General features: G+C 42.2%; 1 protein-coding gene across 11 annotated transcripts in view; it reads right to left on the reverse strand.

Moving 5' to 3' along the window:
- The window catches only part of CADPS2 (calcium dependent secretion activator 2), a 314,451-nt gene extending 301,488 nt beyond the window's left edge, over positions 1-12,963 (reverse strand). For all 11 annotated transcript variants that reach the window (XM_084507238.1, XM_084507237.1, XM_084507234.1 and 8 more), the window contains exon 1: positions 12,558-12,963. In XM_084507238.1, the coding sequence (XP_084363364.1) occupies positions 12,558-12,884 (327 nt within the window). In that variant the 5' untranslated portion in view covers positions 12,885-12,963. The remainder of the gene's footprint in view (positions 1-12,557) is intronic.
- Positions 12,964-19,391: the final 6,428 nt, after the last annotated feature.

A 19,391-nucleotide genomic window follows, 5' to 3' on the forward strand; every position in this document is an offset into this window, starting at 1 on the left:
AGGTTCACTTCATTGACTAAATGATCTGGTTTCTCGCTCTGAGTCCTTCAGCCCTTTTGAAAGACAAGCTTCGAGGCTACCTATTTTCTTCTGATGTTAATATGCAATTCTGTTCATTTTCCAAGCTCTCCAGCATTATAGATTGAAATGGATTTGCATTGCTGACCATCTGTATTGCTCTGAGCTTCAACATCCCACACCCCTTCACAGAATCTCTCAATCCACGTACCACTGCTGCTATTATAATCAGTATGCATTACCCCATTTATCTTATTAGCACTGTCGGTGTGATGCTGCTCACTGGTATGAAGAAGCCATTCCACTGTAACCACATCATTACTAAAAATAAAATAGGGCAACTTTTTTCCCCTATCCAAAAAGCAGCTTACGACAGGTCTGCTAGTTGCTTATTGAAGTGAGCATGGGAAAAAGTTAGAGAGCTATCTGCACAGTTTTGCAGTGGGATGATTTATTTTTTTGTTTCCCTTTAAAAAAAAAAAAAAGGAATACACACAATTAGTATAGTTGTTTTCCTGTTGGAACTAATTATTTTTCCACTGAAGAAAAAATACAAATTGAATCAAATTATGAAAATAAATTATCCTTCACACTGAGAACACATATGCCATGGTTTGACCCAAAGCAAGTTTCTGCAGCCAAGGTATAAATCCATCCCCAAATACAACAACAAATATGGTATTTAATTCTTATATTTGTAAGACCTAGATAGCACAAACAGAAGAGTAGAAAATCAGTGTACTGTATTCAACAGGGCACACTCTGAGCAAGACCTAAGAAATCAGATCAATCCCAAAAGCTCAATATTAATAAAAAAATAAAACCTCTGCCATTAAAAAAAGCCATAAGAACATCTCTGCTTCCCTATGACAAGGTTTAGGAGTTTCATTCTACATGAAGGAGCTACCAAACTGAGCCAAGGCATAAATATACATCTGCAGAGAATGGGTTGGGGTAAGAGATTGTGTTTTATATAAACTAAATAGCAATTTACTATTTTTACCTATATATATATATATATTTCTGGAAAACTAGTAGTATTAAATGACTTTTATTCGGGATAAGCCATAAGCTCTTTAAAACAGATTAGGCTGTCATATGCAATGGAGCACTAATGCCCCTCCCCTCATATCAGTATCTATAGCTTTCTTTGTGCCTCTCACACTCGTGCACACTTTGTTCTTTTACACAGAACCATACACACGTGTATTTTCCACGTGTGCCTGTCCTTTAAGGCTTGAGCATCACTCCATAAGCACCGGGGACCAAGAAGTGTCAAGGTGCCCAGGGAGGTGTGGACGTGCTACCACCACCATGAGCACCACTACCACCGCTACCCCAGTTGCACTTCAGGCTCACATAAACCCACAATTTCCCCCTTTCCAGCACACAAATGCACCCAGAGACACATCACAACCTCACATGACCAGAGATCCTAATGAGTTATTGAAGCCCAGAAGCATTTTCTGCTGCCAAGCAGGAGACACGTCTCATGCCCCGGTGCTTCGGCGCACCTCCAGCCTCAGACCCTGGCAGATGCTTAGAAGCGGCCCAGGAAATCACACGCAGGGTTCAATGCAATTTCCAAGCAATTATAGCTTTGTTATTCCTAATCTAAATTTCTATAAACATGTCAAAGTAATTGAGGACCAGGGCTATTTAAAACGCGTCAAGTTTACAAATTAAGGAGTACTCAATTAGGCAGGAACACCGAAATGGGTGCCTGGCTAAAACTTAACCCCTGATTAGCCCCTTTAAATAACTGCTTAATTTTTTACAAAAACTCTTTAATATGGCTAGATATTTTTTTTTTTTCAAAGAAAAAAGAGAAATCCTTAAACTTTGTACACAATTTTCAGATTGCTATTTTTTCAAGAACCTAAAAAAGAGTAATTATAGTCCATTTGGTGGCCCATACACTTGACAGCAAACAGTTGCCACACGTACACATGCTAATGATCAACACAGGGAGGATGCTATCCAAAAGGTCCTCTCCGAGCTTTAAAAACTCACTCAGCTGTGACAGCAGCAGACTATTGCAAAGCCAATTATTAAAAGGAAATACGGTATGTCAGCAAATCTCATAAGCAGGGCCTATTGAAGTCACACATTAAATAATAATAAAAACCCACAACAAAGAGCATTTGATATTCAAATGGAAATACTATTCCTCTTCTACCTGTCATTCTGCCCCCATTAATCCCCACCTCAGCACTAGAAATTATAAGCAGAGCAACCTCTTGCAAATCAGTTCAGGTCTATCTGCTGGATTAGATTCAGTGGATGGCTCAGGGTGTCACAATATTTTCCAAGGGCACTTTATTTGCTGTCTGAAGACATTCTTGAAAATCATTTACCAGTCATTAATTATGCATCCTATTTCTTATAATTAGTTCTTTTAATTAGTATCCCAGGCAGCTTTGGTGAGGATCCCACACTTGTAGTAATTAGGGGCAGCTTATTGCCCCTAATTAACTTCAGGCATAGCAGGACTGTATTACTTTGTTACTTTAGCTGGCTTTATGTTTGCATTTCATGTTCTGTCCTGCTTTACTGGCTCAGAAAGGCAACTGTGGTGCTACTTATCTCTTTTAGGTTCCAGCTATCTCTTGACTGTGTATGAGCTGTTGTATTTTAAATCTCTCTGACTCTCCGGTCACCTCTGGCAAGCAATGTGATGCAAGGAGAGTGCATCCATAGAGCAAAGCAGTTGATGCTGACGACCTGACATCCACCCTAAATCCTCTTCAGGCTGCTTTGCCTCAGACCGCCACCAGTCTGGTTGCAAGGACTCCCATAATCTAACTTCTGGTTTAGCTTTGCCCACAAACAGCAGCATCCGTGTGCTCCAAGCCCCGTCTCTGCAAGTGGGGACAAGGAGGGTGACTTTAAAGCTTACTCCTGATCTGAGCTAAGACATTGATGCAGACACCAATGCTGTCACAAATAAAGTTCCTCCAGAAATGCTCTTGCTTTTTAGAAGACTCACTTACCTCATCAGGTCGTTCTTTCCCAGCTAGTGGGCAGCAGCCATGGCCACTGCCCATCAGCCCAGCACCATCCAGCACAGGTTAGCAAAATACAGCAGATGGGCTTAGACAGATTTTTTTCAGACTATCAGAAGAATTCTGCCAGCCTCCTTCAGTCTCCTTCCCTTGTGTGCTGCTCTGCATAATTAAGCGCACTTTTACCAAATACAGCTTATAATACGGTAAGAGGGTCATGCGTGGAGGCTTTTGCCAGCTTAATGACTTTGTCACATCTCCGTGACCTTTAGAGACTCGTTCCAGACTGAGTTCTCACTAGCAACTGTAGTTATTAACATGTATTTAATACATGTATTTAATACATTAACATGCATTTAATACATGTTAATAACTACGCAATTGATGTATGTAGTGGTTCTCACAGAAACCACCCCTATGACCCCCTGCTACCAAAACCTTGCCACATAAACCCACTACAATGTATTATTAACATGTTAATTTGTTACAGTTTAAACATCCAGAACACATTAAGCAGCTCATGGTCTAGTGAACATCTGAAAGTTTTGTTGCCACTTTAAATAATTAATACTTCTAATTCTTACAACTTGCTGTCTGTACATGAGGAGCATCATTTATTAAAGTAACAGAAAGACTGTCAGAACCCAGTTGTTTCAAGGCAACTTTGAGGAAGACCAAGCAAAGACCACAGATAGTGCCCAAGCCCTACTCCAGTTTATTGTTCTCCTTCCTTGAGATTTAGGAAGTAAAGAGGTCTTAGAATAAAAGTACTACTCTTAAAATTCCCCCTACCTTACACAGTTAAACAGCATTCTTATTTTATTTTCAGCAACACATAAGCAAAATAAATCTACATATCCACATCTTGCCAGATCTCAGTTCCCAGATTACCTTAACAAGATGCTTTTTTTTTTTTTTTATTAAATATGTTTGCAGGTGGTAAAACATAAGTTTTATATACACAAAACATAGGCAGTCATTTTCAAGCATGTATTATTAAGGAAGAAGACCTGGAAGCATTAAGGAATGGTACCTAAAAACTTGGATGGCAGAGAAAGACAACTTTACAAGTTGGCCTTAAAAATGTCAAGTGATGTGTTTAAAGCTATTGAATTTGGGAGACAAATCATACTAAGAAAGAAAACAGAAACATATAAAGTAGATTATTTTCTGATGCGTGTTGTACTATTTACATTAAACTGCTTATAATTATTTCATCAAGCATGTACCAGCACACTTAGAACCCCCATTTGTAAAGATATGTGTGGGTACCAGAATGCCATTACATTTGGTGTTAAGTCACCATGAGCTGAATCCAAGTGTCCGTTCAGGCAGATATCCCTACTCAGCTCAGCAGAGGCAAGCTGAAGATTCCAAGATCCAGACGAACATTCCTAATGGGATTTGAAATTTCAGTCTCTGAATAATATTGCTATTTGTTGCTCTTCAGTCCCTGCTGGTAAGGGATTGAAAAATCCTCTTCCTTTGGTGACAGTGCAGGAAAGACGGGAGGTCTGAGGGGAACAGAGTGCTACAATAATTTATATCACTCCTATATCAAAACAACCACTTCTTTATTTCTTTCCCTTGCTTATGATCCATCCATAAGGGGATCAGAATAAACTGGTCAATATTAATATTTTAGCACTAATGCATATTTGATGTATTAAGCAGTTGGAATGATGAAACATTCGGAGAAAACTTTTGTAGGAGAAACAGCCGCCCATACCCTGCTACAAGGCCTCAGAATACATAATTCAGAAATCAGTGAAGGAACATAAGAGCAATAAGCACAAACCAGAGTAGCTCCTGAGTAAAAGCTAGCAAGATAAATATTTGGCACACACTGCCTGGAGGTCTATTTTTTATTTTCACAGAAAGCTCATGAAACCACCATAAGAAAATCCCAAGCTGATAAAATGACTAAAACCTTCTGCAGAAAAAAATAAAAATAAAAATAAAAATCTGGGACCATGAAAACACTGTTTTCCCAAACACACATCCTACCATGCCGATTTCCACGGAGTCCGGTTTCTGAGCACCAAGTCTCTTACCCACTCTTTCCCCTTGTTATTCTTTGTAACACCAACATGGACATTGAGTCTCTTCAGTTTCTTCCAGCTTAATCTGTATCTCTTTTTGCTAGCCCCGTACCTCTGATGCAAACTCTTATCCCCGGGATACTCTTCCTTCAGTTCTGCTTCATAGTGAAAAGCAGAACTGATGACCAGTGGATTTCCCTGCTACAAATTTGTTCCTTTGTCACTGTTCTTGCTCAACAGTTCCTCTGCTCCAAAGTGAATTCGGTTCCATGTCTCAATACCTCTAACACAGTCCATTACCTATTCCCACTTCTCCCCTACTCTTTGTAGAAGTGCATCATCTCTTTGGAGATCTCATTTACGCCCTGTCCAAGATCTGTCTTTTCTTCCACATCACTGTCTGTGCCCCAAACAATTCCACTCAGTACTGCTCCAGGGATGTTTCTGCTACAGCACCGCTCTGAGCTTCCCTCTGCTACTTGCACTGAACAGAAGCTTGGCCTCTACTTCCCAAACCCCACTGCCAAGACAGCTGCACGTAAATGAATAACCAAAGTGTGCAAGATAAATGGAAACAGCGCTGGAAAAAGATTCTTGTTCCATCACCTTCTCTTTTTCTAATTTTTGTTCATCGGATCATGGGGTTTACAGAGTGCTCCATGTAGGACCGACCATCCATTCTTCACGAGGCTGTTAATTACTGCTTTTCCTCTTCCTGACAGGAAAAACACTCAAGAACATTCTTAAACTTATTCATACAAGTAATCACGCTTGAAGAGAGGCACACACTTTATCTCCTCACTGCAAAATAAATAAGAACCAGAAACATTTTTTTTTGAGGAATTATCATCAGCTTGTTGAGAATTTTAAAGAAAAAAAAAAATCAAAAGCCGTCCGTGCTTATGGCTGTGAACATAACCTTCAAAACACAAACCTAAGCTGATGCAGCCTGGTACCCACAGACAAACACTCTGCCTCTCCTGCTGCTCAGAGTTTCCCCCACACAGCAACAAACTGAAAACTGACTTTTCACAGCTGCTATTCCGAAACCTGTGGGAATCAGCTGCAGCTCACAAGTGCTGGGCTGCTTTCAATTCGGTGCCAGCACTTCCAGGCAGAAGCAGGCTTTGGAGATGCTTGCTAGGCAGAGCGAAAAGGAGTTCGGCAGATGCTGTTCCTCCCCTCCTGAAAGACAACAGCTAAAACACAAAGAGAAGTTTGAGCACCAGACCTGAGCATGCCACAGCCAGCAGCAGGCAGCAAGAGGAGCAAGAAATACAGGGGGCATCTTTGCAACAACCGTGTCAAAAAAAATGTATGAAAAGAGATTTATAGACTAAAAAGTTTTTAAAAATTTAGAGGTTGGCACACAGTTCAGGTGGAGTAATATGCTAACTGGTGCTCAGGTCCAACTAAATACAGGACCAGAGTCAAGGCACAAAGGCTAGCACTCCAACAGAAACCCCTCAATCAGAAGGGAGAGCCAAGCACCTTCCCAGAAAGACACAAATCACCCTGTTTTTCCCCACAGCCACCTCTTGTTGATAAATGGGAAGTGAGTTTTTTCCCTGAGCTATTAGCTTTCCAGTTCCTGTGAGCACAGGAATAAAAGCGAAGCAGCAGGAGACAGGGATGTGCTAAGCTAGCAAAGTAGTAGACATCTATACAGAAAAAAAGAAACAAGAAGGGTTACAGGAAAGTAAAAAACATATACAGAGATACATTTAAAAAAAAAAAAAAAAAAAAAGCTTGTATACAAAAGGCAACTGCAGGATGACATTCACGAATATTAATAAGAAATGGTGCAAAGCCAGAAGGAAAAAACAGCCTAACTACTAACTGGCAAGTAGTGCCCCAGAACACGAACTAGTCATGAATAGTGTGAATGAAGGAAGCATGGGGGCGGGGGGGGGGAAAGGGGCAAATAATTTGCTTTTATAAGAAATGCTTCATTCAGAAAATAGTCAACTAGCAACCAACTAGTATAGTATTTTCTGCTCTAGCAATATTTTACAGTTAAAGACACGTACATGATAATTAGTATTCTGGCATACTAACCAGATATAGGCAAAGGAATATGGTTTGGAGGGGGAGAATATTTTTACCAGTTTTATTGCTCTACAGCACCAATGAATATGTTTCTCAGATGATATCAGAGAGAATTATTAGGACAAAAAGAGTGGATCTGGTGTTTCTGCTTCTGTGTCACCAATTACCAACAGCTCAGACACACAAAACATATAACTGGAGAATAAAAACTGCCTTGAAGGGGTGAGAAATGCCAGGCAGCCCAACCAGCCAATTCCCTGGTACTATTCCTGCAGAGATGGCGACAGTCAACTGAGTCCTCAAACTCATCCTGTCAGCTCCTCTGTAGAAAAACTAATAAGTAGTCTTTCTCCAGCACTTGAAATGGGGTATTTGCCAACAGAGTTAACATACTTGTCAAACCACATGGGTGACAGAAAGAACTCAACAGCCTCATTCAGAAAAAAAAAAAAAAAAAAAAAAAAAAGTTGTCCCCTCAAATGATCAAAAAAAGTCAAATATCAAAGGCAAATATGGGCTAAAATAGGCAGAGAAAACAAAACAAGCAAGCGAAGGAAGAGACTGATTAATTTTTCAGCATAGTAGAATGAAGTTTGCAGACTGTCCCTGCATACCCACTTCATTACACGGCTATTTACCAAAGACTAGTTCTCCCAGCACACTGCCCAGCTTTCAGCCAAGCCACTAATCAGTGCTGAGCTGGCTGGGCAGCAGCACAGTGTAAGATTAAATCAAAACTCAGAAGGGTTGTCATTTCTGAACTGGTGCTGGTAACCAGAAAGCTCTGCTTCATTCGACGCCCTTCAGTGTTTCTTCAGCCACATTTGACTCAGTTGCCCATGGTGAGCAACCTTCCTCCTGCAGACGTGAATTTCTTCTTTCCCAAAGAGTGAGTTCTCACTGGGGTGAAAAGATCTCATTGCCAGTAGTCTTGCCTTAATAAGTATGGAGCTGTACAAGCCAGCATCTTAATGGGCTTTGACAGGGCCTAACAAAATATACTAACTTGATTGAAAACAAAGTACCCATGGCTTAACGAATCACGACAAAGTGTTTGTGAAGGGAGCAGGAAAGTAAATAAACTTGATTTAAAATGACTTTCTGAATTCCTTCTCAAAATAAAAAAAAAATAAAAAAATAAAAAATAAAAATAAAAAATAAGATTTGTAAACGAAATATTGAAGAGAGGAATAGAAGATGTCTTCCTAGAAAGTTCTTCAGAATTTTGACCAAATAGCCAAGTTTTCTTGTTAAGCTCTTCCTCTGAAACACATCTGGAATTTCCAACAAGAATGGCTTTGGATGTATTCTCCTTCATACTAGAAGTTAAAAAAAGCATCTCATGAAGGAGGCTCTGAAACCACGAGATGAGTTTCCCTCCCAAAACGTGCTCAGCCAATCAATAAGTGACACAAGACCAGCTCAAAAACAGGGATAAGTGAGGCTTGGGGCAGGAGAAATAAAGACATTGAGAACAGAACTGTGATACAATGAATAAAGTCTGACCCTGGAACCAACATATTCTTGATAAAGTCATTCATGAACCTCTTCTTTAGAGGCAAAGCCCAAGAAACAGGAAAGAACAAATTCATGAAGCTTAGACAAAAGTAAATGATTGAATATTACCACTCCTACTTTTGACTATTAACTATAACTTGATGTTTTTCATATGCTCACAGGGAAGCAGGTAGATGGAGGAAATGGAAGGACAACAGGTCAGTGTGTATTCATGAAGTAAATCTCTTTTAGTTACGATTTCTAAACAGACGGCTCAATTACTTCTCCTACTTATCACCTATGAAAGCAAGACTTGAATTATCAGCTTTGATGTACTAAGCCTTTAATGCATTAGGAAATCTCCTTTAGCGTAGGCGCATTACTCCCCTCCCAGTCTTGGATTTCTGCCGTGTGACTGCTTTACTGGAGTAAATTTTAAGATGTTGAGGAAGAAAAACACTGGATGAATACCTTTTTGTTGGTGATGGTACTTAACTGTAGTATTTCGTTGCCCCTTCCTTCCTCAGGAGCTTTGATTCATCTCCCAGATACAGAACTTGCCTTTATCCTACACTCCTTAAATAAAAATGAGTATGCACGTAAAGGTATACAACTGACTATACAACTACAGTTACCGGGGCTGTTATCTAGTCCCTGTTTCAGTGTTATGTTCACGTACACCATTTTGTCTTGATGGAAGACAGCTGCACAGAGATTGCAATTCACTCTATCACCTAAATACCATGAACTTTCTGAGGACAAAGTCAGCCTGTGGACTGCTTTAAGATTCGGTCTGGCTGGCGTGCAAATGAAGAAGGAAAAAGAATGATGTTAGTTAACTATGGCTTCTTTTTTGCTGGACTAAGAAGGAACAGAAGCAGAGAGGTAAAAAAGGAAAGATGCTAACATCTATTCCAGAAGATTCACTAGAAAAAGTGGAAACTACAAAAACGTGATAAAGACTCTTTCAAACCAAAATAAGCAAGTCTTATTTGCTAATGACATGACATGTAATGCATTGATGCAGTAATATTTCTCTAAAAACTTGGAAAATGCATGGTCAAATGTCCATAAATACCTACCGAAGATATGTTATTAGGAGTAGGATTAACACTTTACAGAATTAACTCCAACTCTGTCAGGATCTGTTATACCACCCTGAAAAAATCATGCCATGCTTATTCTACTTCCTTCACCCCAAATCCACCAGTAGCCAAAGACAGGAGGAAATAGTAGGTCACCCACTAACTCTGAACATTTCTGTCACATATCTTACAGATTTCAGAAGGAATGCAGCCAGACATAGAAGTTCAGCACAGTTTAGGCTAAATTGCATTGAATTTGACATTCAAAACAAGCTGGCAGAGTTGATGGATGTTGGTAAATTGTCACAGTTCTTCTCTTAAAGTTTGGTCTTTTTTTTTTTTTTTTAATTAACCTTATATATGACAATAGAGCTGAGCTAATTTTACTTAGTGGGAAGAAAGAAGAATGAGAAAAGGCAACAGAGGAGCAAAACTGTCTGCATTTAAAATTCTTTACTTTAATTAGTATAACTCAGTCCATTAAGTATGATGGTTTTGAGATACTGTATGGTAGATTGCAATCTGATACTGAAGAAAGCACATAAGAATCCAGCCGTATTGTAAACCATTTCCTTACTGATATTAAAATGCAACTGAGGATGTTTGATATGTGAATCCCATCTCACTCCCTTACTGGATAATACGTACCACATTAAAACAGAAGTAAACTGCATTCTGCAATATTTGCTCAGCAATACGCCAAATGAACTGGCAGAAAGCACAGATCACTTCTGCTCTCGAGCAGGGTGGATACTATTCTTAGGTGATCGGAAAAACTGCTGGTGCACAAGCACGAAGAGTGCACCACCAGAGCCAGGCTGGGCTGGGAGCTGGAGCCACGGAGCACTGCAGGTTCTGGCCCTGGATCACTTACCTGCTGGTGCCAAGCAGGACAGGCGGCAGTGAACGGCTCTTGTTGAATAACACTGGTCGGGGACCTCACAATGGAGGGCCAGCCACTAACAGACTGCAGTCGTGAAAGGAAAGAGTGAGAGATGAAGGAATGGTGCACACCAGGGAGAAAATTCCTTCAGGAAATATGGCAGTGCTTTACCTGAGCACGGGTCCAGCTAGGGGACACCCAAAAGCGTGCACACGGGACCCCCGTGCAGCACAGACTGCAAACATTACAGCACAAAGCAGCTTCTCCACCTGGCTCTCAGCTCCCCTCAGCCTGTCTGAACTCTGAGAACTGGTTCTGCTACACCATTCTCAGCACTTCACCAGACATTACACCAAATCATCAAGTAAGAGAAAGGATGTTTATGTATATTTCATTACTTCTAGAGAGAACTGCAACTCCTAGAGAGAATTTTTTGTGCGTTACGCCTTATTTAAGAGCATTAGTTTGTGACCAGCAAGAGACAAATCACTCTGGTCCTGCAGCTAAATTCCTACACACAACAAAAATCTCTTTCCACATACAGTAGTTAAGCCAAAAGGCAGAATTCACTTAAAAACAGTAATTAACAAGAGTACCGTTTAATTTTAACTATCAAGTCAATTCTGTCAGTCTGTTCCCTGCTCAGATGCTATATCCACAAGTGCTACATTTCTGTATTGGCTGCACATCAGCAGTCTCCTTTCATAGATCTTATTAATAAAAATAATACTGTCATTATTTTTAAAATGTTGTTCCTATATTTAGGGACTGAGATCAGTGAGAACTTCTAAACACTCAGTATCTTCTGCTGTTGATGGCCACAAGTTGCAACTTTGAGGCTGATACGGAAAAAAATCACCTCCCGGAGGGCGATGGAGCAGGTCACAGAGGTGGGCTGTGGGAACTCATCTCTGGAGGTTTTTGAGACTCAGGTGGACAAAGCCACAGCTGGCCTGAACTTCTGCTGTCACCCCAGGTTTGAGCAGGGCAGACTGGATGATCGGCAGATGTCCCTTAAGATATCTTCACTGTGATGACTCTTTCAGAGTGGAGGAACCCTCACTCGGCTGGGCAAAACCCTAATTCTATGGGATTTTCTTTGGATTCCTGCTTACAAAAAGTCTTTACATGGGTCTCACTGTTTAAGCACCTAAAAACTTAACAAAACCAAAATGTTCTTCTGGCAGTAATCATATTATTATCACCATGTTCACTTGTCAAAGAATTCACTAAGCAGAAATAGCCTAGAGCAGGCATAACTCTGGCACCCCAAACCATTTTGTATTGGTTCTTACAAAGCTTTAGAGACATGCAAGTAGCAGGATCATAAAAAGCTACACTGAACTGAATTCCTTCTGTGCCATATCAACACTCTGCTGGAAAGTGCTGTGGGCATTTTGTTGTTGTTTTATGGAACTGAACAGAAAGTAAAACAGCTCCAAGTAGCTCAGACCAAACACTTCAAGAACTGAGCATTTACAGGAGTTGTCTGGAAGCATGGTGCTCTGCTGCAAAACTTTAGGTATTCTACCTGAGCAGTCGCTCAGAAGTCACGGAGCAGAAACAAACGAGCACCTCCGCAGGCAGCCCGGCCGCCTGCCGCCTCCCTGCTGACCCTCACGTCCCTGATGCTCGAGGGGACGAAGTGATTTTGGTGAGGCTGCCCCGAGGATGAAGGCAGCCTCCTCCACCTCTCCACTCCGCAGCGGGGCTCGGGGGCACCTCGGGGCGCTCCGGCTGCTCCGGGACCCCTCTGCCTGCCCCGGGACCCCTCCGACAGCCTCGCAGCCCCCCGCTGCGCCCCCAGCGCCCGCTTTTGGGGCAGCTCCGGGAACTCCCGGGAGGGTCCCCAGGGGGATGCGGTGCCCGCCGCCCCCCTCCTCCAGCCCCTCGCCTCCGGGGGGCCGAAGGGGAGATGCCGGGGGTCTCGCCCGTGCGTCTGGGCGGGCAGGGGGGCTGCCCGTCGGGGGGGGCTCACCTTCTGCTGCCGGCGGGCCATGTCGGTGGGCTGCTTGGCGTTGAAGGGGTGCGCGATGCAGCGGGCGATGAAGACGTAGAGCTGCAGCCGGAGCCGCTTCTCCCGCTCCTCCCGCTGCAGCCGCTCCTGCTCCTCCCGGCCCTCGCTCAGCACCGAGGGGCTGGGGCTGGGACCGGGGGTCGCCGCCCGCCCCGCGCCCCCCTCCCTGCCCCGCACCTCCCGCGGCGGCGGCAGCGAGCCCCCGGCCGGCGCCCCCGGCCCGTCCCGCCGCCGCTCCTCTTCCTGCAGCTCATCGGACTCCTCCTCGCTGGACGAAGGGTCCAGCATCGCGGCCGAGGGGCTGAACGGCCGGCGCCTTCCCGGACACGTCGAGTTTCCACCCCGACGGCTTCCTCCCGGGAGCCGAGCGAGGGGCGGGCCGGGGGAGGCGGGGTTTGGGAAGGGGGTCGAGCCTGGGTTGCCTTGGGAATTGCTCCGAGCCGCTCCCGGCGGAGGCGGGGACGGGGCTGGGCTCCAGAGACCGCCCGCCCGCACCTGCCGGGCTCGGCCCGGCTCCCCTCGGCCTCCCTCCCTCACCCCGCACCCCGGGGCCGCCCCAAAACGTCCCGGGGGTGCCTGCAGCCCCCCGCCCCACCACGGCTCGCCGGCATCCTCTGACAGGTAGTGCGGGCAGGACGGCAAGCATCGCAGATGCCTCCAGTAGGAAATAAATAAATAAATAAAATAATAAATAAATAAATAGATAAACAGAAAACACTGAAAACATTTATTTATTATTTATTTATTTTTTCTGAGACGAGGAGTGAGCCGAAGCGTCGCTCTCTCGCCGAGGATGCCCCCGCTGCCAGCAGGCAGCTCGCATCCCTCAGAGATCCGTGTTTTGGACGGATCCAGAGGGGTTCGTCTTCGCAGTTCGGGCTGCGAGAAGCGGATGGCAGCCTGCTAGCGTCGCTTTCTCAACTAACACAAAAAAAGGTTTCAGTGCGTGAAAGTGAAATGTGAGGAGTCTGGTTGCGGTGCTCTGGGCAGCGGCCCTGGGGAGGGAAGGCACGTTAGTTTCGGGAGGATCAAGGAGCCCTTCTCTGGTCCCTGCAAAGCCACACACACACGGCAGTGCCGGTACCGGTACCGGGACATGAGCACCACAGCCCAGGACAGGGGGATAAAGGCCAGCGGGACGACTGGCTCCCAGAAAGGTAGTGCCTGTATGCTGCCTGAAAATGATGGCAAATGAGGCTCTGCCCACGCAGCTCTCAGCCTCTCCTGACTGGCAGTGGCAAGTTTTAAAAGCCCTGGATGGAAAGTTGGCAAACCCAGAAGGTGTGCTCAGTGCTCAGTGCTCGAGGATAGCCTTTGTCCCCTGTTCAGCTGGGACAGGCTGCAGGTGGTGAAAGGCGCTAGGCCATTACCAACATTTTGAAGCACCCAATCCTGCAGATTTAGGACAGGATCTTTAAAGTAGACAGTTATCTCCTGAGTGAATTGGCTTTCAGGTGAAATTGCTCCTGCTGTGGGCAGCTATTAGCTAGATGGCAGTATTAAGTATTAGGAGTCTGGGTTCTGCTTCTGTATCCACCAGAGGAATGCGGTGTAGCACAGGAGAGCCGTACTGACACAGACTTCTTTGGATGTTTGGATGCTAAGCGTAGCAGTCATATAAAAATAGCTCAGGTTTCTAATCTAATGAAAATCTTCTGAAACCAGTGAAATGCAGAAAGGCAGTCAGGGAGAAGTATGGAAATCAATCTATCAAACATCTCTGATCACATTTCCTTAGACGAGGAATTGCTGAGGCCCACTTTTATGGGTAACACCACCACCAGTCATGTGTCAGTACTTGTGTTCCCCATGTGTCATTGAAAGTAGTGATAACCCTGTAGTTCTGTAAATGTATGGACCTGGTTATTCTAAAGTACTTTTTCACCAAGTGTACAACGTGCACTCAGATTTGCAGGTGCCTTTCACAACAGTTTGTTGTCATTCTAGTGGGAAATAAAAATAAAGTAGCATTATGAAAAACTTGCCACTGAAGGCATGCAAAGCACCGACTGGAACATGAACTCCCTAAACTTCAAAACCATCATGTCCTAAACATTTTTAAATTTAGTGGCCAAGCCCCGCTGTGTGTTGTCTTGGTCATTGATTACTGCTGCATTAAGGCCAGGATCAGCATGTTATCATACATACAATTACACAACTCTTCTTTATATAAAATGTTATGTTTGCTCCACTAGCTGCCTGCACTTCTTTGGAGGGATGATCTCCCTTATTTTACTTCATGTTTCAGAAGAGAATCACAGAACTGTTGTGTTTGGCAGGAACCTCCTGAGATCACCTCATACAACCCCCCCAGAGCAGGGTCACCCTACAGCAGGCTGCCCAGGACTGCATCCAGTCAGGTTTTTAATATCTCCAAGGATGGAGACTCCACAACCTCTCCGGGCAATGTGTGATAGTTTGACCACTCTCACAGTAATTTTTTTTTCTTATGTTAAAATGTAATTATTTTCCTGTGTTTCACACTGTGCCTGTGGCTTCTTGTCCTTCCCTGGTACAGGGAATCATCTCAGCACCCAGGTCATTAATGAAGATGTTGAGCAGTGTTGGTCCAAATATCACTCTCTGGGTACACTGCTATTGCCTGGACTCCAGGTGACCTTCATAACCCTCTGGGCCTAACAGTTCAGCCAGTTTTTAGTCCACTTCACTACTCGTTTCTCTAGGCTGGACTTCCTCAGTTTGTCTGTGAGGATCCTATGGGAGGCAGTGCTGAAAGCTTGGCTGAAGTCAGGATGAATCATGTCCACTGCTCCCCCCTCATCCACCAGGCCAGTCATTTAGTCATAGAAGGCTCTCAGGCTGATCAGGCATGGTTTCCCATACACAGAGCCATGCCAGCCACTCCCAATCACTTTCTTGTTTTGAATATATTTCGAAATAGCTTCCAAGATTATTTACTCGGTCACCTTCCCAGCGACAAAGGTGAGGACGGCTGGCCTGTAGATCTTTAATTGCCTTTAGAGAATTTAGGAGTGCTATTTGCTTTCTTCCGCCACTTAAAACATCCATTTAAAATATCTTCCCTAGAGCTGCATGCCAAGGACCTCTAGTAAGGCTACAGATGTCTTGTATTTTGTTTTTAGGCCTCGTCTTTTCTCCCTTCTTTCCTCATTTTGGGAAAAAGATAAAAACAAGAACAATTTAAATTTTGTTTCCTATCAGATCAGGCTTAAAACAGACTGTTCTCAACTTGGAATTGACAGCACTGATAAAATGAATTGACAATATCTATCTGCATATCTAGCAGCTTAGCACAAACTCTCTTAGCTTTTGCAGCTACTTTTAGCACAACTCTTTATTTGGTGTTGTGTGTTTCCATTCTAAATGCACTCTCAGCTGGCATTATTTGAGAGGATCTGCTGATCTCTCATTCATTCTTGGTGTGTGTGTTTTTTTTGTTTTGTTTTGTTTTGTTTTTGTTTTTGTTTTTGTTTTTTACATCTAATGCACTTAAATGTAGAGTATCTATTTGTATCTTTTGAAGATTTCTGCAGAGCATGAAAGCCTCCCTTCCTGAATCTATTTTATCCACTTTACTGACAGTGCTGTCAAACTTTTGTGGTGTCAGTCTTGTAAGTATGAATCAGAACTTGCCCCTTAATTCCTCAGATGCTTGTGTTCAAATGCTGTTCAACCAGTTAAGTACACAAATACCAACATAAAATGCTTATATTCAAATACATTTATACATAAGGAATCCAGCCACAACAATGAAAAGTCATTCGGTCAGTGCTTCTCATTAAGATAATATAACCAAACCAATTTTTATTTGTGCTTTCTCTTCACTTTGTCTAACCTCAGTGCAAGTTTACTTACAGCTGCACTTATTCAAGTGCAGTTTTTCTTCCTAGATGTTATACTTAGCCTAATTCAGTTTATAAAACATATTTATTTTAACAGAAGAGTGTTAAGAACTGGAGTGTTCTTTTTTATACAACTGAAATGGGGATTTTGTCAATAAAGCTTTCTATTTAGGGGATACAAGAAGCAGTAAAAATAGTTATTGGTGAAAAGCTCGGTTTTGAACTGATCCAAGATTTTTATTTCAAGATGCAAATAAAAAATTTAGCTATGTTTTCAAAACCTTCCTCTGGGAAAATATAAGACTAAAAGTAAAGTTTATAAGAATTTATTTATACTCAGATTTCCTATTATAGCATCAGTGCTTTGTAATTCACTCATAAACTATCTTTTGATTGTAAAATTCATTATTATTTTGAGGCTTACTAGTTCACAGTAATGAGTTTTAGCTTCACGCAGTGCATTTTCAGTTCAGACACTTCTAGTACTGTTCCTTTGTGATGCTTTAGATGGCTAAATCATGTGCTTAAGCAAGAATCTCACCTTTTATTATTTGTAAGCAGGTCATAGCCAAGGCCAGACAAGACTCTAATGTTTCTTGGGTGCTTTGAAACTGCTGTGTCATGGGAATATTCTATATCAGACACCACTGAAAGGTGGATGAAGCACTGCCTCTCTCTTTTCTTATACCCACATTTATTTTATACACCACGAACTTGTGTAGAAAAACTTGAAAACATGAAGGAAGACTTCCATGAAGTCTCAAAACCTTAAAGTAAAGTAGAAGAAATAACCATATTTTTATGATTATCTTTTAAATAATATGATGGTGAAGCTGAGCATATATCATTTTTATGGCCTGGCTTACAGTTTCTGAAGGCCTCTAACTGCTGCCACTGTTGTCCATTGATATGTACGAGTTCAAAGTTCTTACTAAGGCAAGAATGCATGATGGAGATGCCACACAGGCATATGGAAAAAGTAATGTGAATTTACAATCCACCTGGAAGTATATAAATTTGAAAGTTCAATAGAGCTTGCATCCTGCTTTGCAATGAGCAGTGCCCAATAGATCTCCATAATGATAAATTTATCAGCATTCGTGTGCTATCAGCATGCAGTGCTCAGTTCTGCAGTGTGAGAAGTTTGTGTGTAGTTGATATATTTCCCAGTTTTATGGCTTTCCCATGCAGCTGTTTACTTTATTCCTTTGTGAAGAGCTTGCAGGAGGCAGCTAACATTTCTGCAGGTTTAACTTCTGGAATGTAAGTTCATTTCATTTCAGGAATGGATTTCTCCCAGAAGAGTATCAGATGGTACCTCTCTATTAATTTCAGCTGTTCTATGCCAATTCAAGAATATCGATGAGGAGTTGTACAAAGAAATCAGTAAGTAATGTTTTGGTGTTGACCACACCTAAAATAGGTTTGGCAGTAGTAACTAAGCATTACAATAAACAGACCACTTTAGCTTGCCTTGACAAGAAATAATCAGAGAGCTTTCCCTGAAAAGCAGGCTTGTCATCTATTTATTTCATAGTGAGCCTCACTATAGCACTCTAAAAGGTGGTAGAACTCCCTGGGTAAATATTCACACAGCTATTTTCAGCCACCTGAAAGGATGGGGTTTATTTTTTCCATCCTCTCAACCACAAAAGCGAGTGGCAAAGCATTCACAGGCTTAGTAGGTAAAGAGGACATTGCACCATGTTTTTGTTGTACTCTTGCAGCCATCATCACACTTATTCTGCTGCAGTCTTTCTTGTCCACCAGTCTCTTGCACTTGCAAACAATGATGGAGCACATTCTTCTACTTAAATCAAAAAAAAAGGTAGTCCACTGATCTTTATCTGGATTGCAAAGTTTAGGAATGTGTTTCCCCAACACTATTCTATTTCATTTGACTCCCTAAGAGTAATCATTAAGCTAAATGGCCTTTATATCCTTTTTACCAGAATTGGATGCAAGTGTTATGAGCTATATAGGTCTCAGGCAAGAGCACAGGGAGGAATGAAGAGAATCCATGTGCCTGATTCCTACTAGCTTTTCTAATCCGCATGGGAAATTCCCATCCTCTCCTCAGGTGAGTCCCCAGAGACAGCTGAAGAGGGTAAGTGATGTTAATAACTGATCCATATAAAGAAAAACTAAATAAACTGGATCCAGGTATTTCCATGCATAGCTTCCAGTTTTGTAGCGCAGGTTTAGTTCATGCATATGTATGTAAATACACATAAATATGTGAGAAAATGCTAATCATATGTCCTGCTCTGACATTTTGGAGGTGCTGCATTACTCACAAACTGTGCCATATCCATGTAATGAGCAGGTTATTGCTAAGAGGACAGATTAAAATTTATGTCACATCATTACTTAGTACTAAAAGCTATTCTAAAAAATGGAGATTTTTGAATTAATTTGATTCAGAGTAGCCTTGTGTCTGAAATGCAGTGTTGTTCTCCACACCTTCAGGTAATTAAGGCAATCTGATTTTTCAGCGTGGGGTTGAAAAAGTGACATTAATATCTTATTTAAAATTCTAAAGAAATACTCAAATCCATTTTTCTTAAAGGAATGTTTTTACCCACAAGAAACCTCTCTACCATTCAACCTGTCTTTGCTGCTAAGGATGTTAAGACCATATACACCACCGAGTCAATCAGTTGGTTAGCATAACAATGCCATTAAAAATCTTAGAACAAGTCTCAGTATAGCTTAATGAACTTCTGCATTTGCAACATCTAAAAATGTACAGAGCCATAAAGTAGCTTGTGTTTAGCCATAGTACATTAATATTTCCATGTGATTGTTCTCATTAACACATAACTAGCATTATTTTTACTATGAATTGCTACTTTTCTCTAAAATACTTGGTCTTTCAGCAAGCCCATATGACACAAAACCTGCTGATGTGAGCAGTGCGAAGCACTGTGAGAAATAGAATGGAAGCTGGTATCTCTTATACAGATATCAC

Source organism: Aythya ferina (genome assembly GCF_964211825.1).
Source record: "Aythya ferina genome assembly, chromosome: 1".
NCBI classification, from domain to species: domain Eukaryota; kingdom Metazoa; phylum Chordata; class Aves; order Anseriformes; family Anatidae; genus Aythya; species Aythya ferina.